Source organism: Jaculus jaculus, chromosome 2 (assembly GCF_020740685.1).
Source record: "Jaculus jaculus isolate mJacJac1 chromosome 2, mJacJac1.mat.Y.cur, whole genome shotgun sequence".
Classification (NCBI taxonomy): Eukaryota; Metazoa; Chordata; class Mammalia; order Rodentia; family Dipodidae; genus Jaculus; species Jaculus jaculus.
In genome coordinates this window covers 43,941,540-43,968,356 of record NC_059103.1, presented here as the reverse complement: position 1 = coordinate 43,968,356, position 26,817 = coordinate 43,941,540, and the positions used below count along the sequence as shown (strand labels likewise).

At 47.3% G+C, this 26,817-nt stretch overlaps 1 protein-coding gene across 3 annotated transcripts in view; it reads right to left on the bottom strand.

Annotated features, from left to right (window-relative positions):
* The window catches only part of Loxhd1 (lipoxygenase homology PLAT domains 1), a 206,281-nt gene that overhangs the window by 86,996 nt on the left and 92,468 nt on the right, over positions 1-26,817 (bottom strand). For 2 of the 3 annotated variants that reach the window (XM_045144249.1, XM_004656811.2), the window contains exons 15-21: positions 21,066-21,142; positions 17,555-17,751; positions 14,379-14,571; positions 12,555-12,715; positions 8,732-9,209; positions 8,175-8,329; positions 5,462-5,595 (exon numbers count right to left, since the gene is read on the bottom strand). In XM_045144249.1, the coding sequence (XP_045000184.1) occupies positions 5,462-5,595; positions 8,175-8,329; positions 8,732-9,209; positions 12,555-12,715; positions 14,379-14,571; positions 17,555-17,751; positions 21,066-21,142 (1,395 nt within the window). The remainder of the gene's footprint in view (positions 1-5,461; positions 5,596-8,174; positions 8,330-8,731; positions 9,210-12,554; positions 12,716-14,378; positions 14,572-17,554; positions 17,752-21,065; positions 21,143-26,817) is intronic. The other variant, XM_004656812.2, reaches the window with a different exon arrangement.

The window sequence follows — 26,817 nt, the reverse complement described above, 5'->3', positions numbered from 1 at the left end:
TCAAATCAGCCCCAAAAGACCAACAGCCACACAGTCAGGTGTCTAGCAGAAACAACCCTGTTCTTAGTACCAATTTTACTGTTGTAACCAGCTTTGCATTGCTGACAGAAAGTACTTGATCAAGAGCAGCTTGTGGAGCTGGGCATGGTGGTGCACGCTTTTAATCCCAACACCTGGAAAGCAGAGGTAGGAGGATTGCCATGAGTTCCAGGCCACCCTGAGACTGCATAGTGAATTCTAGGTAAGCCTGGGCCAGAGTGAGACCCTACCTCAAAAAAAAAAAAAAAAAAAAAAAAAAGAGCAGCTTGTAGAATGAAAGGGTTTATTTATTTATTTATTTATTTATTTATTTATTTATTTGAGAGCGACAGACACAGAGAGAAAGACAGAGGGAGAGAGAGAGAATGGGCGTGCCAGGGCTTCCAGCCTCTGCAAACGAACTCCAGATGCGTGCGCCCCCTTGTGCATCTGGCTAACGTGGGACCTGGGGAACCAAGCCTCGAACCGGGGTCCTTAGGCTTCACAGGCAAGCGCTTAACAGCTAAGCCATCTCTCCAGCCCTGAAAGGGTTTATTTTGAGGAAGTTCCATGATGGCATGAGCGAGTGGACATCACCTCCTGACCAATATCAGGTGGACAACAGGAAAAGGAGAGTGTGCCAAACACTGGCAAGGGGAAGCTGGCTATGATACCCATGAGCCTGCCCCCAATAATACACCACCTCCAGGAGGCATTAATTCCCAAATCTCCATCAGCTGGGCACCTAGCATTCAGAACACCTAATTTTTGGGGGGGACACCTGAATCAAACCACCACAGGGAGTTTTAATTGGCCCTTGAGTGTTTGGTGCTGTTAACACCCAAGCTATGCCTACCCGGAGCCCAGAAAGGCTCAGTAGCTCTCAAACCCCACAACAATAGAAGGGTCTGGGTGAGACAAAGGGGTGAATCAAGAGGATATGACCAGAAGTGAGGGGTGATGAAGATGGAGACATGGAGTCAGACTCATGCTCTCTGAGTCAAGATTCACCACATTCTACCAGTGGGTTTGAAGTGGATGTAAAAGAGAAGGATTAAGGATACCCTGTGCACAGGGAGGTTGCTGCCTGAGTTCCAGGCACGGGAGGGATGGGGCCAGCATTCTGGAATCTTCCTGGCTTCAAGGCCCCTCTTCCTGAGCTAGAAAGGCTGGGAAGGGCCAAGAAAGGCCCTGGACCCTCTCAGCGGAGGTGAGGACTTTCCAAGTAATGTGAGATCTCCTGTTGTGATTCTGTATTCAGCACTCAAATGCTCTACCACTGCACTACACCCCCATGCATCTTTTTCTTGACCTTCTGGCTAACCCACTTGGATGAGTTCCAGACCAGTGGCAGACTCTGCCTCAAAAAAAGGTGGATAGCACCTGAGGAATGACACCTGAGGGTGTCCTCTGTCCTCCACACGCACATGCACCTGTACACACACAAACATGCACATCTACACACACACAAACACATACCCAAAGAATTACCAAGATATATAAAGGAGCAGTGGGACAAAAAGGAAATGTACCTGGGGGTGGCACTTGATATTCTAAATATGCAATTCTCCACACATATATTTAATGGCAGAACAATCAAAATTCAAAGAAGATTTTTTTTTTCCCAAATCATTTCATGTCTTGGTTTGAAAAAGGTAAGAATAGCTAGTATTTTTAAGGGCTAATGAAAGAGGATAAGAACTGACAGATATTCAAGTAGATTATAAAGCTACAATAATTTATAAATTGGTGGGCTGGACCAGAAGTGTCACATCAGTGGAATAGAATAACTGCCCCTGGCTGAGCTGGAAAGAGAAGCATGGTGTTCACAGTCTGCTTCCAGCCTATTCCAGCTGCACTCTCCCTTCAGCTGAAAAGCCCTGGGTTTTTAGGAACATCTTAAGAAGTAAGCTGGGCTGGCATCACTAAGCCCATTTGCTAGAAGAGGCGATGACAGCAATGACTTTCCCAAGGTGACATGGCACAGTTCTGGCAGGGGACCCAACACAGGTCACGAGCCTGGTCTCCAGCCGAAGGATTTGGCCCTTCTGTGCCACCGCAGTGACTTCACGACAACGAACACCGAGCTATCCGTGAGCTGTGATTGTGTCCCCTTGGGATTGTGCGGCACAGTACGTTAAAAGGAGGGTGAGCTCAACTATCCCCTGTCCTACACAGAGCATAACCCAACAAGAGGGCATGCTGCCAGCGGCTGCAAGCAATACATAGATTTATTCAATAAGTATTGATCTCATTAGGTGTCCACTAAATTCCAGACACCATCAGGCCGTCACCAGTCCTGACACCCACTCAAAGGTGGCCTGGTTTCCTCTGTCCCACTGCACCCCACGTGGAGGGATTGTCTTTCGTCTTGATTCCTTCTGGGTCTCTTCCAACCAAGAGGCAGCATTTCCTAATGGTGAGAAACACATCAGACCGCACATCAGTGGTCTGGAGTTCAGGTCTTTTTCTGGCATTGACTAGCTATGGGGTTGGATCTTCACGTCCCAGGGAACAGGACCCCTTCATCTGTGGGGAGGACATAACACCTGCTTCCCAGACTAGCTCAGATGGTGGTGATGAGTTTCCAGCAGGGACCAACCTGGCTCACCACCTGCTTACATACGTCAACCTAGGCAGGGCTTTGCATTGTTAAATGGTTGGAGAAGATGCCTAAAGACCAATAGTATTTTGTGACATGAAATTCACATTTCAGTGTTGGTAAAGTTTTATTGGAACACAGATATACCCACTCATTTAAGTGTAGTCTATGACTGCTTTTGTACTCCACCACCAGTAGTTATTTCTGCAGAGGACAAATGGCCTGCAAAGCTGAAAATGTCTCCTATGTGGACCTATCAGAAATGTTGTCTATCTCTTTAAAAAAAAAATTAGCTGGGTGTGGTCACACACGTCTTTAATCCCAGCATTCCAGAGACAGAGGCAGGAGATTCGCCATGAGTTCGAGGCCACCCTGAGACTACGTAGTGAATTCCAGGTCAGCCTGAGCTAGAGTGAGACCCTACCTTGAAAAACCCAAAAGAAAAATAATATACATAGATATATGATGCAAGCCCAACAGACTGGCCTTTTTTGTGTGAAAGAAAAATAGAGGGAGAGAGAGAGAACAAATGGATGTGCCAGGGCCTCCACCCACTCCAACAATTAAACTCCAGATGTGTGCGCCCCCTCATGTGCATGTGTGACGTTGTGTGCTTGCATACTGTGCATCTGGCTTATGGGGGACCTGGAGAGTTGAACATGGGTGCTTAGGCTTTGCAGGCAAGCACCTTAACCACTAAGCCATCTCTCCAGCCCATGTTGTCTATCTCTTGTCCCCTGAACATTAAAACCAGGTGCACTTCTCCATGGAGAGTGCTGCAGGTGAGCTAAGTCTGGATACAGAGAGCAGACAGGTGGAGTCCAACACGGGCAGGAAAATCTGACCTCTCAGAATTGTTGGACATGACAAAGTCTAGGAGGGGAGAAAGAAAAGCAGTGCTCATCTGGACTCTGACTTGGGCAAACCGATCCTGTCCAGAGCCTCACTTCACTTTCAGACATCACCCTCTCCGCCCCAGGCCCTCTCTTACATGAGTGTGGTGGTTTGAATCAGATGCCCTCCATACACTCATATGTTTTGAATGTTTACTCCACAGCTGGTGGCAATTTGGGAGGCAGGGCCTTGCTGGAAGAGGTGTGTTATTGGGGGTGGGCTTATGGGTGTTATAGCCATCTTCCCCTTACTAGAGTTTAGCTCATTCTCCTGCTGCTGTTTTCCATCTGCTGTGGCAGAGGTGATGTCCAGCCTCTGCTCATGCCATGCTTTCCCCTGCCATCATGACGCTTCCCCTCAAGACTGTAAGCCAAAATAAAAATTTTCCTCCCATCAGATGCTTTTGGTCTGGTGTTTTTTTCCCCCAGCAATGAGAAGGGAACTACAAGAGAAATTGGTACCAAGAGTGGGCTCATTGCTGCTAGACCTTCTGGACTTTTGGAACTGATTTTCAGGAGGAATATGGGTAGATTTTAAACCTTGGAATAAGAGGTACCTTAAAATGTTATAATGGTGGACCATTATACTTGATGGACCGTTTTAGTCAGAGTTGAGAGACCTAAATGCAGAATTATGGATTATGCAAGCTTGGCTTATGAGTGGAAGAAAGAGCTTTGTCCAGACTGGGCTAGAAACAACTTGTGTGAGAGCCTTGCTGCCTTCTGCCTATGTCATTATAACTTGAGCAAGGTTGAATTTAGAAGAAATAGACTGGTGTGAGCAGAAGGATATGGAACAGAAATGAAAGTTCAGGCTGAAGATGGCAGCCAGTTCAGCTGCAATTGTTTGTGAGATTACCACCACTGCTATTCTGCACTGAGACAGCAGAAAGAATGCTGACTCTTTTTGAACATAGGGGCCTTGCTGGGCATGGTGGCACATGCCTTTAATCCTAGCACTTGAGAGGCAGAGGTAAGAGGATCGCCAAGAGTTCAAGGCCACTTTGAGACTACAGAGTAAATTCCAGGTCAGCCTGAGATAGAGCAAGACCCTACCTTGGGGGAAAAAAAACCAAAAAAAGGAAAAGAAAGTAAGGGGCTGAATGTTAAAGTAGTGTCATGTTCTCAAAGTTGGCTTTCTCCACCTCCCCTGGATTAACAATGTGCTAGCCTATCTGAGTATAACAAATTCAGGAAAGAAAGGGTCATTGGATTTGCAATGCGATTTTATTTTTGAGATGGTCACTGAGCAATTTGGAAGGTGGAGGCCTGCTGGAGGAGGTGTGTTACTGGGGATAGGTTTGGGGTGTTATAGCCATCTTCCCCTTACTAGAGTTTGGCTCACTCTCCTGCTGCTGCTTTCCACCTGCTGAGGCAGAGGTGATGTCCAGCCTCTGCTCATGCCATGCTTTCCCCTGCCATCATGACGCTTCCCCTCAAGATGGCTAGCCCGTGTCATTTGAATTAGGTGCTCCCCCATAAACTCATGTGTTCTGAATGCTAGGTCCTCAGCTGGTGGCAATTTGGGAGGTGAAACCTTGCCTGAAGGAAGTATGTTGTTGGGGTGCATAAGTGTGCTTATGGGTGCTATAGCTAGCTTCCTCTTGCCACCATCCAGCTCTCCCTCTCTTGCTGCCGTCTCCATGTGCCATGGCAGAGGTGACGTCCAGCCTCTGCTCATGCCATCTTTCTCCTGCCATTGTGGAGCTTCCCCTAGAAACTGTAAACCAAACCAAACCAAAACAAAACAAAAAACCAACAATCCTCCCATTAGCTGCCTATTGTCAGGTGCTTTTCCCCAGCAACAAGAAGGTAACTACAGCAATGGGCAAAGCCACCCTGTCCACAGCCTCGCCTTCAGACATCCCTCTCCCCACCAGGCTCCGTCTCCAGGACTATCTTAGCACCAAGCATGGCCTCCCGCTCCCTCTCTTCCAGTCTCACTCACGTGATCTCATTGTTCATGTCAGTGATGTCCACTCTGTCCAGGAACCATCCTGGCCTGTTGCCTGTGTTGTCATGGCGAATCCGAATCTTGGTCAGAGGCCCCAGGTCAATGGCATAGATGGTGAAGGTATCTGTCTAGGGAGAACAGAAGCAGCACCCAGAGGGGAAAGAATATCGCTCTGTCTTCTGCCATCAGCTCTGCCCTTTCAAGGACCCAAGCACTCAGAGGAAGACAATACCATCCAAAGTGACCAGCAATGCCAATGATGGGAAACCCAATTCATTGTTTTGGTGTCAAGTGCTCTTATTATTGAGACAACGTCTCTTTATAGCTTAGGCTAGCCTTGAACTTGTGATCCTTCTGATCTTGCCTCCCAAGTGCTAGAATTACAGGTGTGCACTGCCACACCCAGCTCTTGCATTATTGTCATTTTAACCTCTGCCTGCCAGAAGCATGGCTCACTCTTGCTGTATTGAGGAAGGCGGAGAGAGAAGAGAGATGACGACCTTGAGAAAGACAAGTGGGCGGCCTGGCATATGTGTGGGGTGTGGGGGAGCGGTGCACTGCGCCCCTGTTCCCCTTGCTGTGCACATGGGCACAATCTCCTTCACCCAACAGCTGTGGTTAAGCACCTGCTATGAGCCAGTCCTCGGCAGGTCCAAAGCGATGGACAGGAGACAGGGGCCTGCTCCGCATCACAGCGCAAAGGTGGAATGTGAACCACTCACCCCTGAGGGCCACCATACACAGTGGAGAAGAAGATAACAACCAAGACCCCAAAAGTGAATGGAGTTGTCTGGAGATACCTTTTCTTTGACTTTTTAGTTTGAAAAAGATCTTAAGCTCTCAGAAAAAAACTTCAGGAATAGTCCAGTAGAGCTTCTCACATTTCTACTTGGTTTCTGCCCTCCTAGGCAGGGTTTGCTGAATTACTCTTCCGCCTGTCTTGCTTCCTCCTGCTTATTCTCCCTGCACACAACTTCTTCTGAGTCCGTTAAAAGCAGATGGCAGATACTGTGGTCTTTTACCCCTAAATATTTCAGCGTGAGTTCCTAAGAACAAGGACGTTCTCACATAATCATAACGAAATGAAAATGTACTTTCAACACAATACAGTTCTGGGTCACTTAACAATAGGAATAACGCTATAAGAAATGTGAGTATGTCGGTTGTGCCATTGTGAAAACACCACAGCATGTGTTTACACAAATTAAGATGGTTACAATGTCACTGGGGCATATAAAATCTTATGGGACTACATCATATATGCCACTCATTGTTGACTGAAATGTTTTGTGACACATGACTACTGTTAGCCAACTGCAGTCCATGGTCACATTTTGCCAGTTGTACTGTGCCAATTTTGTCCTCTGCAGTGATCTCCCTCAATATAATATAATGGCCACAATGTTTCCAGGAGAGCACAAAGACAGAAACAAACCCTAGTGCTGAAGTCCTTTGAGGGAGTGCTGAAGGAAAGTGTAGGGTGGCACCCAAAACAAATCAAGTGATGAGCCTGGAAGTCTTGTAATGGATTTGCTTATTGCTTCCTCCTGTGTTGATGAGATAACCTGATTTGGGGACAGGGTTGGGGACGAAAGCATGAGAGAAGCAACAGAGGATTGTGTCAAATATTGAAGGACCAATCAACAGCTTTATTTTTATACTTTTGTGAAACATTTTATTTTACAAATGCAAATGTTTTATTAAAAGGATATTCTAAGCCAGACGTGGTGGCGCACACGCCTTTAATCTCAGCACTCGGGAGGTAGAGGTAGGAGGATCGCCATGAGTTCAAGGCCACCCTGAGACTACATAGTGAATTCCAGGTCAGTCTGGGCTAAAATGAGACCCTACCTTGAAAAAGCAAAAACAAAACAAAACAAAAAAAGTATATATATATATATTTTTTTAACATTGGAAGGCTGAGGTGTGTGTGCATTTCATTCATGGTTTCCACAGACCCAGCAGAAGTTAGGCTTCTCAGCCAGTCTTTCACCCACCCACCCACATGCTCTACACCAGTCTTAGCCAAGCTCAGCCGCCGTTGGGGAGCCTCAGCTCAGGAGGGAGGCGCACTGTCCTCAGACTGGCCTTCTGTTCTCCCTCCTCCGCATACAGCTATACTCTGCTTGCCGCAAGTTGGTCCTTTCCACCACCCTTCCTAAAGGGCCTACCTCTCTCTGTGTTTGTTTTCTCCTTGCTGGAGACAGGGCCTCACTTGATAGCTCAGATGGACCCAACTGCTAGGATGCAATCTAGTGTCAGATAAGAAATTTATTTTTGTTTGTTTGTTTGTTTTGTGGTACTGGGAATCAGATCCAGGGCCCAACACATGCTAAGCAAGTGTTCTGCCACTGAGCTACACCACCAGGGCTCCCCTAGGGAGTATGTTATAGTTAGCCCTTTCTTTATAGCTGCTAACCCTTTCCTCAGGAACTCCGCTCAGCCCACTCAAGATGCTACTGCCTGGCTGTTCTGCAGGACCATGGGATCCAAGAGTGGATCCCACGTGCATCTCTACCACTCACAACAGAAAGCATCAGTGCTTACAGAAGAGTGGCTGCAGCCAAGTCTCACTGGACTGAACAATGAGGCGTCCTGGGAGACACCCAGCAGGCAGTGATGGTGGCCCAATCATCAGAGGATGCCATGTTCCCTGCCGCGGGGTCTGAGCTCCACCCACCCGGCGACCAGAGAGCCTTCACTCTACCTGGCCCTGCTCAAACTTGTTGGACTTGTCTGAGTTCTTCAGGGGCCGCTCGCCAGTGTCCCCGTACTCCTCACTGTAGATGGTCAGGTAGACGTTGGCATCAGTGCCAGCCTTGGGCACACTCCCTGTGATCACTTGGACCTCGTAGGTATTAGCTAGAGACACAGAAAGATGCAAGGTTGCAAACATGACAGCCAGAGGATAGAGCCGAAGCCCAGCCTGCCACATCCACTTAGATGCTGGGATCAGAAAGAATCTACAGATGTGTCCACATCAGCCCACTCTCCCCCCCCCCAAGACCTGCGATCCAAATATGTCCCCCATATTTGGCTATGCCAAAGTTGAACGAGGCTCTTCCCAAAGCCACTGTTTCCTCATGACAGGGGAAATACTTAGCACAAATCAGAAGGATTGATAGTGGCTTCTCAGATGCAGGTTAAAGCTATTTGTGAACCCTAATGGGGCCCCATCTATTCCACCTCTACCAGAGGGAGAGCGAGTCACTCTACCCCTGTCCCCGGTCCCTTTAGGGGACATGGAGCCCTCCTCAGGCTTACGCTCGGGTTCTGGCTGCCCTGCCGGGACCAGCTCCACAACAAGCTCGTTGTCCTCCTTGCCCCGGGCTAGCCAGCGCTGGGCCTCGAACTTGTACTGCTGCACCACCTCCTGCATGCCTGGCTCCACCTCCTCCTCTTCCTCCTCCTCCTCCGTCTCCTCTTCCTCCTCTTCTTCAGACGAGGACTCCTCCGATGAGGACTCCTCCTCCTCCTCGTCCTCCTCCTCCTCATCACTGCCCTTCTTCTTCTTCTTTTTCTTCTTCCTCTGAAGCTTGGCCTTCAGCCTCTCCTTCTTGAGGAGCTGCCGCAGTTTGTCCTTCTCCTTCTTCTTCCGGGCCTCCTCCTCGGGCGTGAGGTTCGCTTCCCGGACCACCAGGTGCCGCAGCCACACGGTGTCCACGAACCAGCTGGGCCCAAAGCCCTCGCCCGTGTGCCCGAGCCTGATCTTGTAGACCTCACCGACATCCGCCGCCTCCAGCTGTGCAAAGCGCGGGGCAGTGGCCAGGGCGGCCTTCGCGGCCCCCCGCCCCCCGCCGGCCTCCCCCAGGGGCCAGGGCACTGGGCTGCTGAGCTGCTGCGGGCGGAGGCCCGGGCCCTTCACCCACGCGTTCCCCAACCCCTCTCTCAGCATGGCACCAGCGTGGCCCCAGCCTCACCCACACCTATTTCCTGTAACTCCCGGGATGGCCAAGTTCGTCCCTGTTGTCCACTCTCGCCTGCTATTGCCTTTTCCATAGCTGTGCTATGTTTCCGTGTCTTTTCCACGCACCTCCCCGACCCGGCCTGCATTTGTCACCTCCTTACTCATCACTGCCACCGGTACAAACTTCTGTGCTTTGAAAACCGATCCTGAGCTGGACAGGTGCCTTGGCAGTTAGAAGTGCTTGCTGGCAAAGCCAAAGAACCCAGGTTCAATTCACCAGTACCCACGTAAAGCCAGATGCATAAGGTGGTAAGTGCGTCTCTGCAGTTCATTTGCAGTGGCTAGAGGCCCTGGTGAGCCCATTCGCTATCTGACCTCCCGCCCCCCGCCACACACACTGTCTCTCTCATATAAATAAATAAATTATTTATTTATTTATTTATTTTGGTTTTTTGAGATAGGGTCTCACTCTAGCCCAAGCTGACCTGGAAGTCACTATGGAGTCTCACAGTGGCCTCAAACTCACGGAAATCCTCCTACCTCTGCCTCCTGAGTGCTGGGATTAAAGGCGTGAGCCACCATGCCCGGTTATAATAAAATATTTTTAAAAGAAAATAAACTAATCTTAAAAAAAAAAAACTGTGTGTCTTTCTGAGCTCTCTTTGCAAATAGGTTCCCTGTTAGGCTGTAATTTTGGTAGCGAGCAAAAAAGGTATTTTTTCAAGACAAAATCCTCAGGAGTCGCAATCCCTCCCAAGCACACTGGCTTTCCAGCCTATCCCTGCCTCAAGCTCAAAGGGGGTCCAGGGCTTATTTTAGCTCTGCTCCTGACCTGACCTGGCCATTGCCTTGGTTCTTTGGAACTGTGTTGCAGTTTGAATGTGGGGTGTCCTCCCGAGGCTCATGTGTCTGAACGCTTGCTGGCGGTGCTGTTTCGAAGGTTGTGAAACCTTTAGGAAGTGGAGCCATGTTGGAGGAAGTGGTCACTAGGGGCATTGGCCCCACTTCCAGTCTGGTCTCTGCTGCCTGGCAGCCCTCACCAGCTGTCTCAGGCGCCTGCTGCCATGCCTTCCCTGCTGCGAAGGACTGTGACTCAAACTATAGGCCAAAATGAACCTTCTCTTCCTTAAGTTGCTAGCGTCAGGCGTTCTGTCACAGCAATGAGAACAGCAACTCATACAAGTTTTGAGCTCCTTTAAGGGCAAGGGCAATCACTCTGTGTCTCCCCACTGCATGGTGCTGCACACTGGCTCAAAGTGGCGTGTGGATGGATCCTCCTACCTCTGCCCTCTACCCTCTGCCGGGAAGAAAGGCGTGTGCCACCACACCTGGCTGTATTTCTGCTTCCAAAGTTCAGTCCGGCCAGGTATCCCATTTGAGTGTCGGGGGAAACTGAGGCCAAAGGCTACCCAGTCATTACTTAGGGTCCCACAGCTCAAGACCTAAGTGGGAGCCCAGCTCTCCTGACTTCATTTTAAAAACTTTTATTATTGGCAACTTCCATATTTATAGACAATAAACCATGATAATCCCTGCCCACCCGCCCCTCACCCCCCCGCCCACTCCTGACTTCTTAATCATGAATCCAGAAAGTAGCCAAACCACCTTTGTGAAGGGAAAAAAAAAATGGCCAGCCACGGTGGTACTCAGGGCCTGAATGAAGCTGAATTTAGCCTTATTTGCTACTTAGGGAATGGGGACCATGCTTGGTCAGTCATTTTCTTTTCTTTTCTGTTCTTTTCTTTTTTTTTCTTTTCTTTTCTTTCTCTATTTCTTTCTTTCTTTCTTTCTTTCTTCCTTTCTTCCTTTCTTTCTTTTTTAGCACATTAGCTCTCCTCTCCACAGAGAAGGGTCCTGGGATACCCCTACTCAGGGAGGTCGCTTTGCCACATCTGCCTGACAACTGTGCCTGCATCCACCGCACCTGGTCATCTGACCGCTACCTAGAAGGAGCACTGCTCACTCAGTCACATCTCCATGACAGCTCACTTTCCCAGGTGCATTTTCTGAAACTGACTCTTTTTCTTATTCTAGGGACTGTGAAGCCAGCGGGGCAGGTATTACAAAGCTAAGCTGTAATGATGTGCTTGGGAGGGGTGGGGACTTCTGAGGAGATGGGTGATGGTTTTTTTTTTTTTTAATTTTATTTTCATTTATTTATTTGAGAGAGAGAGAGAGAGAGAGAAAGGCAGACAGAGAGAGAAAAAAAGAGAGAAAGGGAGAGAGAGAGAGAATGGGCACACCAGAACCTCCAGCCACTGCAAATAAACTCTAGATGCATGCACCCCCTTTTGCATCTGGCTTATGTGGGTCCTGGGGAATCAAACTAGGATTCTTAGGCTTCACAGGCAAATGCTCTAACCGCTAAGCCATCTCTCCAGCCCCGGATGAGGGTTTTGTCTTTTAAAAATACCCTTTTTTGCTGATTATCAAAATTGTCTCAGCCTAATAGCGAAAATATTTGCAAAGACAATTTGCTCAGAAAGACACACAGGCTTTTTCTTTTTTAAGATCAGTTTTTAAAGCTGGGGCTCAGAGAGGTCAAATACATGGGCCTGGCCTCATTAGTAGTATACAAGAGCCACTTGACCCGATAAGGCCCCTCTAGTTCTAACATCCCAGACACCTGTGACACCCAGCCTGGGCTCAGCCAAGACATTCTCTGGGTTCTGGGGAAGGGTTCTTCACTGAAGGCCAAGGGTCCGGTGGAATAAGAACATACATGAAACATGTTCTGGTAGATCTGAGAAAGTGTATCCTACCTCCAGAGACTGGTGTGACTAGCCTGAGGTGTGACTAGGCAGCACATTTTCTTAACGATCCCTAGGTGATTTGAACATGAGTCCAACAATCAGAACTTCTGGTCTAGCACAATCCTTTATTTTGGGCCAAAAACCTTGGGCCCAGAGGGAGCAAGCCCAAGTCTGCAAAACAACTTGGTCAAGCATCTGGGTCTCCTCATTCCCAGTTCAAAAGTCTACCCCCTGCTTTTTGCCTTCAGAACTCCCTAGGAAGTCAAGGGAACCCTAGGGCCACCTGCCCTCAAGTCAGTATCTCTGGCCCAGTTGTCATCCTGGTCCCCAGTGGGTGTGGCTAATGAAATAAGATTACTCAGGTCACACCCTTGAACCTCTTGGCACCCCCTCCTACCCCCTCACCCTGCTGCCTCACCCCACATACCTGGAACGTGTCCTTGGATGCCCGATCAAACACTTTTGAGCGACTGGAGAGGAAGAGTACTTCGGTCTTGCCTTCCTCGCCATAAATCTGCACGTAGACTCGGGCAGTGGTGCCTGCACCACCCATGTCCCCTGTCCAAACCTCAACCTCGTAGTGGACCACTGGGTGGACACATGCAGGAGAAATGGGATGTTCAGTAATAACAACAACGACGTCAACAGACATTTCCCTAGCCTGCCCAATCCCCATTCCTGGCGCTCCACGGAATCAGCATGTCTAACCTTCTCCCCAACACCATGGGTAAGTGACATCATTCCCGTTGTCCAAGTGGGCAAACCAAGGGACAGAGGAGTGGAGCGGGTGGTGAAATGGCGGATCTGCGTAAGTTAGTGTCTGTCCCTAGTTATCTGTTGCTCCACTTGCGTCCTTAGGGACTAGGGATGAGAACACAATGTATCAGCAGGCACTCCCCACTGTCAGCCTACCTGCTATGGCTTCAGAGTTCCTTCCAAAACTCATGTTGAAATATAATCATCACAGTAGGAGGTGCAGTCTTGGAGAAGTGACTGACCGACCTCTTGTCTGAGATTGTTGTCATTTAAAAAAGGTAAGTTTCTGCCACTTATAATGCAGCTAAGAAGGCCCTCACCAGGTGCCAACACCTTGACACTGAATTTCCCATCATACAGGACCATGAGTCAATAAATTCATGTCATGGCACATTATCTAGTCTGTGGTATTGTGTTATAGCAGTTAAAAAAAAAATACAGGGCTGGAGAGATGGCTTAGCGGTTAAGCGCTTGCCTGTGAAGCCTAAGGACCCCGGTTCGAGGCTCGGTTCCCCAGGTCCCACGTTAGCCAGATGCACAAGGGGGCGCACGCGTCTGGAGTTCGTTTGCGGAGGCTGGAAGCCCTGGCGTGCCCATTCTCTCTCTCTCCCTCTTTCTGTCTTTCTCTCTGTGTCTGTTGCTCTCAAATAAATAAATAAAAAATTAAAAAAAAAATACAGTTAGCCTGGGCAGACAGCACTGCAGTGGGAGAGGCAGGCCCCATGGGGCGGGAAGAAGCATTCTATGTATCTCTTTGCTTCATTTCAGTAAAGGACAAAGGATTGGATGAGAGTTCTCTTCTAAATATAGGCAACCTTCAGATGGTACTAATGTATAGAAAGAGTCCTTCATATTTTGAAGTAATACTTATCAAGACGTTAGAAGGGGAAATGAATTACTGGTATGCACCGGTAGAGGGCGCTTCCCCAGAGTGCAAAGTGTTCCCCAGGAAATCTATGGCACCATATTTTCTGTTAAAGTGACTAATGTAGGACTTTGAACTCTTGGTAATGCTGTAAGACAAGGTTATGATTTCTTTTCAAGGAAAGAGTTATTTTCAGTAGAACAATTTTCCATTCCCAGAGCAAGGTGAAAAACTGGGGGAAGACTAAGTAAGAGTCTGAACTGGAGATGCCAGGCCCAGCCAAGAGTGAGGCTGGGAGGTCTGTGGACAACGGGAGGCCAGAGACCGCTAAGCCATCTCTCCAGCCCCAAAATGTACACTTCTTAATATTATTTCCTATCTTTCCCCCAGAAGAATAGTTTCAGCCAGTTTACATCTGTAAAACAAGCTTTTATTGCACACCCTCCCCCAACCACAGCAAAGATGCAGCTAGGAGCCCTCACTATCTTCCCACAGAGCTCCCCCCCACCACCACTTGAAGAGAAGCCCCGCTATCCCCTGGTCCCGCCTCCTTCTGGCCCGTCAACTCTGTCAACCCCACTGCAGGTGGGGTGAGGGCAATGCCAAGGTCCCACCCAGCCTCCTGCATACATTTCTGGATTTCCACGACCTCGCTGGGGTAAAGCTCCACCTCTAGACGCCCATCTGCCTGGTTCTTGTCCAGCCAGCGGTTGGCAGGGAAGGTGTACTGCTTGCCTTGGCGGGGCACACGGATTTGGACACTGCCCAGGAACCACCCTGCGTGCATGCCTGTGCCGTCATGCCCAATCACCAACCGGTTAATCTGCAAGGAAACCCCAATACACATGCATAAGGAGCTGTGTGAGAAATTGCTGAGCGCCTATCTCCATCTCCCTGAGTACCAGGGAAAGCAGACATCCTCGACTGAAGCCTCCAGCTCCCCAAAAAGTGGAAGGCTCTGAAGAAGAGTCTGGATTCTAGGCCCGTCCCTGTCATCAAGTACCTGCTGCCTGGGTGGCCCTCTCCTGCCTGGGGCCTCTCCAAACCCTTCTCCTTGGTCTGGCTCTCGTCTTGGGGCAGCTGTGAGAAGCTGAGGCTGGGGTGGGCAGATGTGGCGTACCCTTTGAATGCTCTCTTAGGTACTTAGAAATGAGAAGTTGTGACCACATGTACGCCCCGTGTTTACTAGTTCCCTCTGACAGCTGTCATTGATTGGGCTTTAATTGTAAGTAATATGCTGTTGTACGTGTCTCTGCATTCCCTCTTTGACATGCCCACCCTGCAGGTAGGATATGATAGGATATGCAGGCAAGCTCTCAGGACCTGGTTGGTTCTCTTACTCTGAGACTCAAACATGGTTCTCTGTTCAGTAACACCCTACAGTCACCTACTTTGGGATGAAAGAACAGATGAGCCTACTACCATCCTTATGTGTGGTGGACTGTTCAAGGTTCAAACTGCTTTGATGTTCAGTGGAGAGGCTGTATACAGGATATTTTTAACATCCGATAAGATTTTCAGGTGTCACATGAGAATCTCCCGGCCCTGAGAGTGGTCTCTGTAATGGCTTACAGGGGCAATGCTACCTCTGCCTGGGGCCTGAAGTCCAGGTTTACCTCTACTTGGTGTGCTAGGGATGTAGTTCAGTTGGTAGAGTGTTTGCCTAGCATTCATGAAGTCTCGGGTTTAATTCTGAGTACCACATAAACTGGGTGTAGTGGCAAATACCTGTACTCCCAGCACTTCAGAGGAAGCAGGAGGATTATCAGTTCAAGGCCAGCCTGGGCTACATAAGATCTTGTTTCAAAAGAAAAAAAAAAAAGAAGTTGTCCACTTGAGCCTTGCTTTTGCTAGCAGTCTCTTTGCTGGTCATGGAAACACTGTCACAGCCAAGTGCTTGAAGTCCAGTCCTCTGAGATTTCCAGCAGGAAGCCAGCTAAGGTTATAAAGCCCAAGTGCCTCTGTATGCTTCCCTCATTCTCTCTTTAAATGCTTTAGAACCTCTGCATAGATGAGCTGAAGTGAGTTCACAGTGGCCCCTTTCCCGAGGCAGTAGTGTGTTACTGATCCGTCTGCCTTCCTGGTGGTCTGATCAGCGACAACTCAGTCTGTTTTTGATGCCCTGAGACCACCCACAGCAGGGCCACATGGAACCAGGAGAGATGAGATTTGAATGTAAAATGTCTCCAATAGACTCTTGTGCTGAATCCCAACTGGTGACTCTGTTTTGGAAGGTTTTGGAACCTTTAGGACATGGAGGCTGCCCAGAGGAAGCGTGTCACTAAGGGTGGACATTGAGGTGTTACAATCTAGTCCTGCTTGCTCTTCTCTCTCTCAACTTTCTCCCTTTTGGAATGGGGATGTTTGCTCTGCACCCTTATATATTAGAAGTAGGTTATTTGTGTTTTGATTTTACAAGGCTCACAATGAAGAGATTGCCCTGTAGTAGTCCAAAAGTAGTAGTCTCTCAGGTGAGCCTACGGACTTTTGGACAGTGTTGGGACTGATAAAAACTACAGAGACTTTTAAAGTTGGGCTGACTGTATTTTGCATCATGCGATGGGCATTAGTCTATGGAAGCAAAGGGCTGAATGTGGTGGTTTGAATGTAAACTGTTCTCCCTAGCTCATGTGTTTGAATACTTAACTCCCAGCTGGTGGTTTGGGAGTCAGGTTGACAAGGGGTGGACCTCTGATGGTTAAACTTTGGTTGTCAACTTAACGGGATTTTAAGTCACCATGGAAATAAAGCTCCAGTCATGTCTGGTATGGGGTTTTTCTAGATTAAATTAGTTGAGGTGAAGCCAGACATGGTGGCATACACCTGTATTCCCAGCACTTGGGAGGCAGAAGTAGGCAGATTGGCCATGAGTCCAAAGCCAGCCTGGAACTTCAGGGTGGGTTCAAAGCAGCCTGGGCTAGAATGAGACACCACCTTGGAAAAAATAAAAATTAGTTGAGGTGGGCTGGAGAGATGGCTTAGCGGTTAAGCGCTTGCCTGTGAAGCCTAAGGACCCTGGTTCGTAGCTCGATTCCCCAGGTTCCACGTTAGCCAGATGCACAAGGGGACGCACGTGTCTGGAGTTCCTTTGCAGTGGCTGGAGGCCCTGGCGTGCCCATTCTCTCTCCCTCCTTACCTCCCTCTCTCTCTTTCTCTCTCTCTCTCTGCCTCTTTCTCTCACTGTCTCTTGCTCTCAAATAAGTAAATAAAAATAAATTTAAAAAAAATTTTTTTAAAAAAGCTCTAAAGCTTATGGTCCAAAAGGAGTGCTTTAAAAAAAAAGAAAAAGAAAAAGAAAAGAAAGGTGATGTGGTCCTACCTCCCCAGGCAGCATGTCTCAGGAGTGCCCCTGAAGTATGCAGTGAAATCTGAAGTAGGTATGCAATGAATAATTTGGAAGCACGCTGAAATCTGGAAGTGCAAAATATTTTCACCCCCTCATTTTGGTCCTCCCTTCTCTATTTTCCTTCCCTGAATCCTGTCTCCCCTTCTCTAGTACCCAAGACCTGAGTACACTGGACTTGGGCATGTAAATTAAACACTGGGGTTAAAGTTACTAAAAGTATGTATTCCATTCCCAAAGAGGTTCTGGAAGCTTAGCTACTGTCCACATTACCTACAGCTGCTCAGAGGGAAAAGAGCACACCTCGCCAACAACTTCTAAGTGCATCTGTTTTTCCTTCAAAATGAGCTTACCTATGCACACGTGCACGTATATGTTTGTGCGTGTTCATGTGGACACTTATGTGGATCTGTGTGGGGCCATAGATGAGATGATGTCACCTGACTCTGAGAAGGATACTTACAGTTCCAATGTTCAGAGTCTCGAGGGTAAACTCATCCACCCGGCCACGTTCAAAATAATCCTTGAGGTTGTTGTCAGAGACAAGAAGAATTTGCTTGATGGTGTCAGATTTCTCTCCATAAAGCTTGATATAGACCTTAGAGTCTGTGCTGGCTCCAGAGAGATCCCCAGTTTTTATGCTGATATGATAGCGGAAATCTGAATGTGCCAGGGCAAGAGGAGAGGGTGGGAGATTAGTGCAGGGGGCAAGTAGTGACCAGGAGGGCAGTCTGAAGACAGGGGTCACATGGGCCAGGAGTCAGGGAGCTCAAGTCAGGAATCCCTATCCTATGGCTTAGGAATGGGAGCTCCCTCTCTCTTGGTGGAGTGTCCTCATCTACAAAAAGGATCCTTGGGCTGGAGAGGTGGCTTAGTGGTTAAGGCCTGCGAAGCCTAAGGACCCAGGTCCTAGTCTCCAGATCCCACATTAGCCAGACACACAAAGGTGAGGCAAGCTCAAGGTCACACACGACCACTAGGTGGCACAAGTATTCGGAGTTTGATTTCAGTGGCTGAGGCTCTGGCATGCCAATTCTCTCTCTTCTCTCTCTAGAATAAAATAAAAAAAGAAAAGGAAAGGAAAAGGATCCTCATCGGTGCCCTGCTTGCTCCATACAGGGTGAATATAAGAAATGTATTCTTTTATTCTGAGAATAGGAAAGTAAATTGTAGACAAGCATGTCCAAGTTTCAGAGATTCAAAGTGTCTCCAGCAATCACCTGATCCAGATTTGGATGTGTAAAGAAACTGAGGCAAAAGGCACATGAAACTCTCCAGTTTTTAGCACATTATATACCCGGTGGTATTACTGCCAAGTATTCTCAACCTACAGGCAAAGAATCTAGGACTAAGAAGGTCACATGTTTGGCATGAGATGTTGACAGTTAAGAAGTCCCTAACCAAAAGTAAAATCTCCGTGTAGATTCTAAACCCCTTCCCTTAGTAGGAAACCATGTGGATAACATTCCGTTTTGCCACCCAGAAAGGTCTACACTGCCTGTAAAACAGGTTGCTTTGTTGTTTTGTTTTGTTTAATATGGTGGACAACCTGGGCCAAGATAAAGTCTTCCACGCTGGTTCCAAGGGATGTATTTAGACAAAGAAGAGGGCTGGTAGTACATTAAGGTCTTCCCACTGGGTAGAAATTGCTGGGCAAAGTGAGCTGAGTAACCCTTGCCTGGGCAGCCCTTCACAGCAGTCCAGCCCAGGTCAGAGCAGCTCCACCAGGCACAGCCAGGGGCATGTGAGAAAATGGTCCGTTCTTGCTTTTAAAAGATGCAGCAGGGGCTGGATAGATGGCTTAGCGGTTAAGACACTTGCCTGCAAAGCCAAAGGACCCAGGTTCAATTACCCAGGACCCACTTAAGCCAGATGCACAAGAGGGCGCATGTGTTTGGAGTTCGTTTGCAGCAGCTGAAAGCCCTGGTGTGCCCATTCTCTCGATCTGCCTCTTTCTCTCTCTCTCTAATAAAATATTTTAAAAGATGTAGCATGAACTAAAAGACTTCTTCCTCACACTAGTTTTTATGTAAACCCTTTAAAGGCTCTGACTAGTAAATTGGGGGGGGGGTGCGGTGAGCCCAGTCCATATAGCATGCACTGGAAACCAAATCCCAGCTCCATCTGAAAATACAGGCTTAAATGTCCTGGGAACAGAGTTGTTCCCTATCCATAGGCATGGGTCACCACTCCTCCTGAGTTCCTTCACAACTCTTAGGTTCTATGACCCTGAGCCCAAACAGTGCACATTCGGAGCCCAACTCTGACTCCACCTTAGGAAAGGTTAGATAAAAATACCTGGGTCTTCTAGACTTCAGTTTTCCTTTCTGACAAATGAACAACCTCAGCTCTATCTCCTTCTCAGGGTATTGCAGGGCTCAGGTGAGATAGAAATGGGAAATAGGAAGTGCTGGTATTGTTGGGATTCTAGAAATGTTTAACTTTGTCTAAAGCTCATGATCAAACCATAGCATCTGAAGCAACATCACCAGTAAGGAAACATATGAAAATATAATTATGAAGTTATAATAAAAGGATAATGACTAGCAGTTGAAAAAGTCCTTACTTTAGGGCAGGGGAAATGGCTCACTGGTTAAGTACTTATTTTTTAAGCAGAGGGCCTGAGATTCACTCTCAAGTCCGACTCCCTCAGAACCTGTGTAAAAAGCTGGGCCTGGCTGTGCATGTCTGTGACCCCAGCCAGAGAATTGCTGGGGCTCACTGACCGAAACCAGCTGCTCTGGGTTGAGTATGAGACCCTTTCTCAAGGCAGTATGCAAGTACTCTGTTGAGTGATGGAGAAGGGCACCTGAAATTCTGTGGCTGCCTCATGCGCGTGCACACACACACACACACACACACACACACAGAGTGGGGGAGAGCACATTTGCACACATGTGCATACACCATACATAACAGACCACAACACACATACTGTATACACACATGCAAAACAAAAGGTCCTAATTTTGTAGTCTCTGCAAAGGTTTTCAATGTGTTTCTTCTCACAGAGGAATGATAGGCTTTGCTATGGTTGGCGTCAGTAGCTAATGCTACTGTTCTTTTTGAAAATAATATCTTTTTTTTTTTTTTTTTTTTTTTTTTTGGTTTTTCGAGGTGGGGTCTCACTGTAGCCCGGGTTGACCTGGAATTCACTATGTAGTCTCAGGATGGCTTTGAACTCACAGCAATCCACCTACCTCTGCCTCCCAAGTGCTGAGATTAAAGGCGTGTGCCACCACACCCAGAGAAAATAATATCTTATTTATTTACTTGAGAGTAAGTAAGAGGGAAAGAGAGAGAAAGAAAATGGGCACTCCAGAGACTCTATCCACTGGAAATGAACTCCAGATACATGTGCCATCTTGTGTATCTGGCTTTATGTGGGTACTGGGGAATCAAACTCAGGCCAGCAGGCTTTGCAAACAAGTGCTTCTAACTGCTTAGCCATCTTGCCAGCCTATTGTTCTTGTCACTCTGTTAACCCATTCTTATTTTAAATCTTATTTAGTTATTTATTTGAGATACAGAGAGAAAGAGGCAGATAGAGAGAAAGAGAGAGAGAGTGAGTGAGTGAGAGAATGGGCGTGGCAGGTCCTCTAGCCACTGCAAATGAACTCCAGACACATGTGCCACCTTGTGCACCTGACTTACATGGATACTATGGAATTGAGCCTGGGTCTTTAGGCTTCATAGGCAAGCACCTTAATCACAAAGCCATCACTCCGGCCCTGTTAGCCCATGAATATCTTGAGAATCTTAACAAAACCACACGTGGACTGTGCACACGAGCAAAGACATGATAGAAGTTTCCAGACCTCCCTCAGGGTCTCTTTTCTGTCTCCCCAGAGCTATTTCCACAAAATAATAGGAAGAGCCTTGTTTTCTTGAAGGGGTCACTCTTGCCTAGCTGAGAAAGGCTCCTATCATACCAAAGAGTCACCCAGCACCACTTGGTCATCAGGATAACTCACTCTTGAGCGTGGCATTGCTGTCACTGGGCAGCAGCTCTCGAACCAGCTGTCCATCATCCTTATCCTTGTCTAGCCACCTGGTGAGCAAAGGGTGGGGAGTGGGTCAGGGTTCTATGAGGGGCAGGCAGACATAACAACGATCACACCATCATGCAAGGAGGCTCAGGGCTTTCGGCGCAGCATAGGAAAGTGGGTCTATGAGAGGTCTTAGCAAAGTACCCCATCCCAGACCGGGAAAGGAAGACATCTCAGAGCACATAACAGCGGCTGGGACAGGAAGGAGGATAAGATGCTGATCAGGAAAAGGAGGAGCATCCCAGAAGGAACAATGCATCCTGGGATGGAAGTCTAGGTGTTGACGGAAGGCCCATGAGGACAAAATGCAGAAAGTGAGAGTCACAGTGCTGGCCGAGGAGGAAGGAAGGGGGACAGACCACAGGATCATGATTAAAAGGCACTTTCATTGCCAAGCAATGCCACCCCTTCTTAGAGTATGCACTATGCAGAAGCCAGGGAGGAAGGACCCAAGGCTAAAGAAGACAGCCCAGGATGTTGGGAGCCTACACTATGGTCAAGAAGATGGTGGTAGGATGAGTGAGACACAGAGACCCAAGGTGAAGGTGGGTTTTGGACCAAAGTAAGTGCCGGAGGGAATTACGGAAGGAAGAAGGGCTTGCTGTGAAGGGGCCTGAATTGTAACGCTCAAAGATGGTGGAGTTGCAAAGGGGAAAGTCAGGGAGAGGGAATTATCATGGTTTGTTGTCTAGGATTATGGAACTTGCCAATAAAAAGTTTAAAAAATAAAAATAAATAAATAAATAAATAAAAGAAAGACAAAGAAGAAGAATCTGGGTCTGGGCCCTGCAGGGCTGAGGTTTGATAGCTATTCTTCGTTGATCTGTCACAGTGAACTGTGGCCCCGGTCCCCTGCTTGTCATCCCCTAGGAAGAAGCATGGGTGCTGTCCACCTGCGAACACCTTCCTCACAGAGCACAGTGGCCCAGCCACAGAAACCAACCATAGCGCGCGCATGAGCTGCCCGCATCCTACATTCTGCCTAGTGTGTGACCCAGTACCAATAGCAGCAAGACTGCCTCAGCGTTTGCAAGCGCCTAGCTCCATAAACTGTGGTCACAGCCCCACGTGGGACCAAGTCACTAAGTGTGGGGGTCATGAAAACTTTAATGACAGTAAAATTGACTAAATGCCTACAACACTGCAGCTCAGGTTCAAGATTATTGTGCATCCGGCTTACACGGGTCCTGAGGAATAGAACCTGGGTCCTGAGGCTTTGCAGACAAGTGCTTTAACCACTAAGCCATCTCTCCAGCAGATTCATGATTATTGTATATTACAAATTGCAGTGTTTTTACTGCACATACTAAGTTTTCTACTCTTATAGAAACATAATGGTTTTATTATGGAAAACAGGGACAGATATTTTTCTATGGTCAGCTTTCAGTATGTAAGTATCAAAGACGTATGTCTTTGGATTGTTCTGTGTTAGAACATTTAAGTTTAGAAATTGCTATAGGAGTTGCTGACTTGAGTTTCATAAAAGAAAACTACTAAATGAATCCTGGCTTGAGATCAGAACAGAGTTTCTAATAATTCCTGACACTTTTTCTTTTCTTTTTCTTTTTTTTTTTTTTTTTTTTTTTTTTTTGGTTTTTCAAGGTAGGGTCTTGCTCTGGCCCAGGCTGACCTGGAATTCACTATGTAGTCTCAGGGTGGCTTCGAACTCACAGTGATCCTCCTACCTCTGACTCCCAAGTGCTGGGATTAAAGGCATGCGCCACCACACCCAGCCTAACACTTTCTTAAATGTTTCTGTTGTAATTTGAACAGAAGCCGCCCTCCATAGGTCCATGTGTTTGAATACTTGATCCCAGGCTGTCGGTACTGTTTGGGAAGGTTGTGGTGCTTTTAGAAGGTGCTGAATTACAGGAGGCAGTGGGCCACTGTGGTGTGTGGTGGGCGGGGGGGGGGGGAGAGCTTCAGGTTTTATAGCCTGGCCCCACTTCCTGTTTGCTCTTTGCTTTCTGACTATGAATGATGCAATTTGACCAGCTAACTTCAGGCTCCTTTCACCATGCCTCCCCTCCATAATGGACTGGACCTCCTGGAACCATAAGCCAAAAAAAATGTCTTCCTTAAGCTACTTCTTGTCAGGTAGTTGATCACAGCAATGAATAAAGTAATTAATACAAGCCCTAACCATACTTCTGCATATTTATGCAAAAATTGTACTACATATTTATGCAGAGTGGTATTTGTAGCATCTAGATTCCAAACAACAATTAATTCTAAACAATGTTGAAGACACTTTATGTCCTGCAGAATCAAATATTCACACAAGATAATTTTTTTTCTTGATTTTTTATTTGCATCTGTGTTATTTATTCATTTCTTTTTGGATGTGTGTGGTGTGTGTGTATGCATGTTAATACTGTGTGCATGCAAGCGTGTGCATATGTGTGTGGAGACCAGAGACTGACATTGGGTATCTTCTTCAATCACTCCCCTTTTTGCTTTTTTTTAAATATTTATTTTTATTTCTTTATTAGAGACAGAGAGGGAGGGAAAAAGAGAGAGAGTGTGTGAGAATGGGTGTGCCAGGGCCTCTAGCTACTACAAACAAACTCCAGATGCATGCACCACCCTGTGCATCTGGCTTGCATGGGACCTGGAGAATCAAACCTGGGTCTTTAGGCTTCACAGGCATACACCTTAACTGCTAAGCCATCTCTCCAGCCCTTCCCCTTTGTTTTTTGAGACAGGGTCATTTGCTAAACCTGGAGGTCCCCAACTTAGATAGGCTAGCTAGTCAGCAAATCCTACAGATTCTCTTGTCTCTGCCTCAACAGCGCTGGGATTACAGGGGTGCATTATCATGCCAACTTCTACATGGGTGCTGGGGATCAGGTCCTCATGCTTGCACAGCAAGCACTTTACTAACTGACTCCTCTCCCCAGCCACAAGATCTAATTTTCTGTGCAAAAATAAGCAAGCATATCCATTTCATTAGTATACAAAATTGTTTTGTCATTAATAGTGGCATAGGGCTGGAGAGATGGCTTAGCGGTTAAACGCTTGCCTGTGAAGCCTAAGGACCCCGGTTCGAGGCTCGGTTCCCCAGGTCCCACGTTAGCCAGATGCACAAGGGGGCGCACGTGTCTGGAGTTCGTTTGCAGAGGCTGGAAGCCCTGGCGCACCCATTCTCTCTCTCTCCCTCTATCTGTCCTTCTCTCTGTGTCTGCCACTCTCAAATAAATAAATAAAAAATTTAAAAAAATAGTGGCATAATTACATGCATATGAAATAATTGTTGGTAAACAAAATTCTTCACGATTTATTATCAGTAGATGCTTTATTTGTATACTTATTTCATTCCTATATACCCAGGATCACATAAAATTTTCTCATATGAAAAAGGGTCAGTCCCAAAACAATGCAGGCTATTACCAATGCTCTGTGTTGCCCACCAGGACTAGATGGTAAGGCTCACATCACGTGATTCACTTGTAAGACACTGAGAAATCAGGTTGGAATTAAGATAGAAGCTGGCCAGCCATCATTGCTGCAAAGGGCTATGTAGTCTGCTGGGGGAGAAAAGTCACCAACAGTCCTAACCAGCAAGTTACACAACTGGCCAGGAGGGCAAGATGTGACCACTGGTGCAATAGTGGCATGGTTATTATAGGGACAACCAGCTGTTCTCTGACTGGATTCAAGGCCTGCTCCAGGAGAGGCAGTGAATGCCTGGTACTGACAACCTAGTTGAAAGCCTATGAAGGCCACAGGCCCTGTCAGGAGGAACCTACTACTGTTGTTTGGCTAAATGGATATGTTATGACCATCAAATTGTCCTCTAAATATTTATGTTTATGCCTGCAGATTAGGGTAGCTCTGACATTTTGTCAGGGAAGCTTCCTTTCGCAGTTGGCAGTAGATACTGGGAAAATGCAAAACTTAACAAAGTGCTGGGGAAGGCCTCCTGAATAACTGCCTTTCCCATCGTGATCTCCACATCGCTTCTCGCTTACCTCCCATCCAATCGCAAGGTCTTCTGTTCCTTTGGGACCTTGTCAATTGGCACTTACTAGCTAACAACAAAAATACTAGCCAATAGCTAAGCTGTTGACTTCTGTGAGTTTTGGGATGGTGAATTCAGAACACTAAAGAAACCAAGTTGAGACCCCAAGACATGAAGATGCACAGTAGAGTCCTAAGCATTGATGACAGGGTATTTGGGAACCAAGGTTGCTAACTAGTCCCATAAATTGACTCACTGGGCCTCCCTCCTCTCTGTCCTGCTGGAGTCACTCTGACAATCCCCACAGTCATAGAGTCTGCAGGAGAGATGCTAGGGAATTCCCTGACCATGTAGTCACAGGGAGATTGTAGATGGAAGCTTACAGGCCTTTGGCCATCAGAAAATCTCATCTGAGCCAGGCGTGGTGGTGCACACCTTTAATCCCAGCACTCTGGAGGCAGAGGTAGAAGGATTGCCATGATCTTGAGGCTACTCTGAGACTACATAGTGAATTCCAGGTCAGCCTGGGCTAGAGTAAGACTCTATCTCAAAAGGCAGGGGAAGCTGGGGAGATAGATGGCTTAGCTGTGAAGGTGCTTGCCTGTAAAGCCAAAAGACCCAGGTTCAACTCCCCAGGACCCACATAAACCAGATGCCCAAGGTGGTGCATGCATCTGGAGTTTGTTTGCAGTGGCTAGAGGCCCTGGCACACCCATTCATTCTCTCTCATTCCCTCTCTCTCTCTCTGTCCTTCTTTCTCTCAAAAAATAAATACAAAATACTTTAGAAAAAAAGAGAATCTCATCTGCTCTGCCTTCTCTCCTGCACTCACCATCCGCAGCTCCTCCCCACTAGCCAAAAGAAACTATGACATGTCTGTTTTCTGCTCCTGAATATTTGCCAAGTATTGATAAATGTTTCAGGGGTAGGAAAGGAACCATTTCCTTTCAGTTTCAAATGCTCTAGCCTAATTTTTCTCTCACATGTTGCTAAATGGATTATTTGGCCTATTGGTGGCTCCATGACTTCCCCCTGAGCTCACAGGAGCATGTATGCGCATGCACGTGTGTGGGCACACGCATGTGAAATCGCTCAAACCCTTCCTGATCCTGGCAGACAAGGCCTGCTTTGTCCTCCTTGTCAGGGGCCTTAAGCAGCTGAGGTGGAGGAAGAATCACGAGGCAGGCACCTCCCAGGTGTTCCCCAAGGTGACTCTGAAGGGCCACTTTGATTGTACAAAAGTACTGATATTACTCCTGATCTAAAGTGCTTCAATCAGTGACTTCTGGGAAATCACTGGGAGCCTGAGCTGGCTATGCAAGAAATCCAAATGCTGGCCAGGCATGGTGGGGCAAGCTTTTAATCCCAGCACTTGGGAGGCAGAGGTAGGAGGATCGCCATGAGTTCGAGGCCATCCTGAGACTCCATAGTGAATTCCAGGTCAGCCTGGGCTAGAGTGAGACCCTACCCTGAAAAACCAAAAAAAAAAAAAAAAAAAAAAAAAAAGGAAAAAGGAAAAGAAATCCAAATGCTTCACTAAAAGGGGAATAAAGAAACTTTACCTCCAAACTTGAGTAAAGGAAATGCAAACAAAGTCAAATACCTGGAAAAGTTGTTAACAGGAAAGAGATGTCAGAAAGCTGTTGAAATTAAAAAAAAAAAAAAAATCCACCTTGGATTCACAAGCTTCATTCTGCATGTAACCAACTCTCTAAT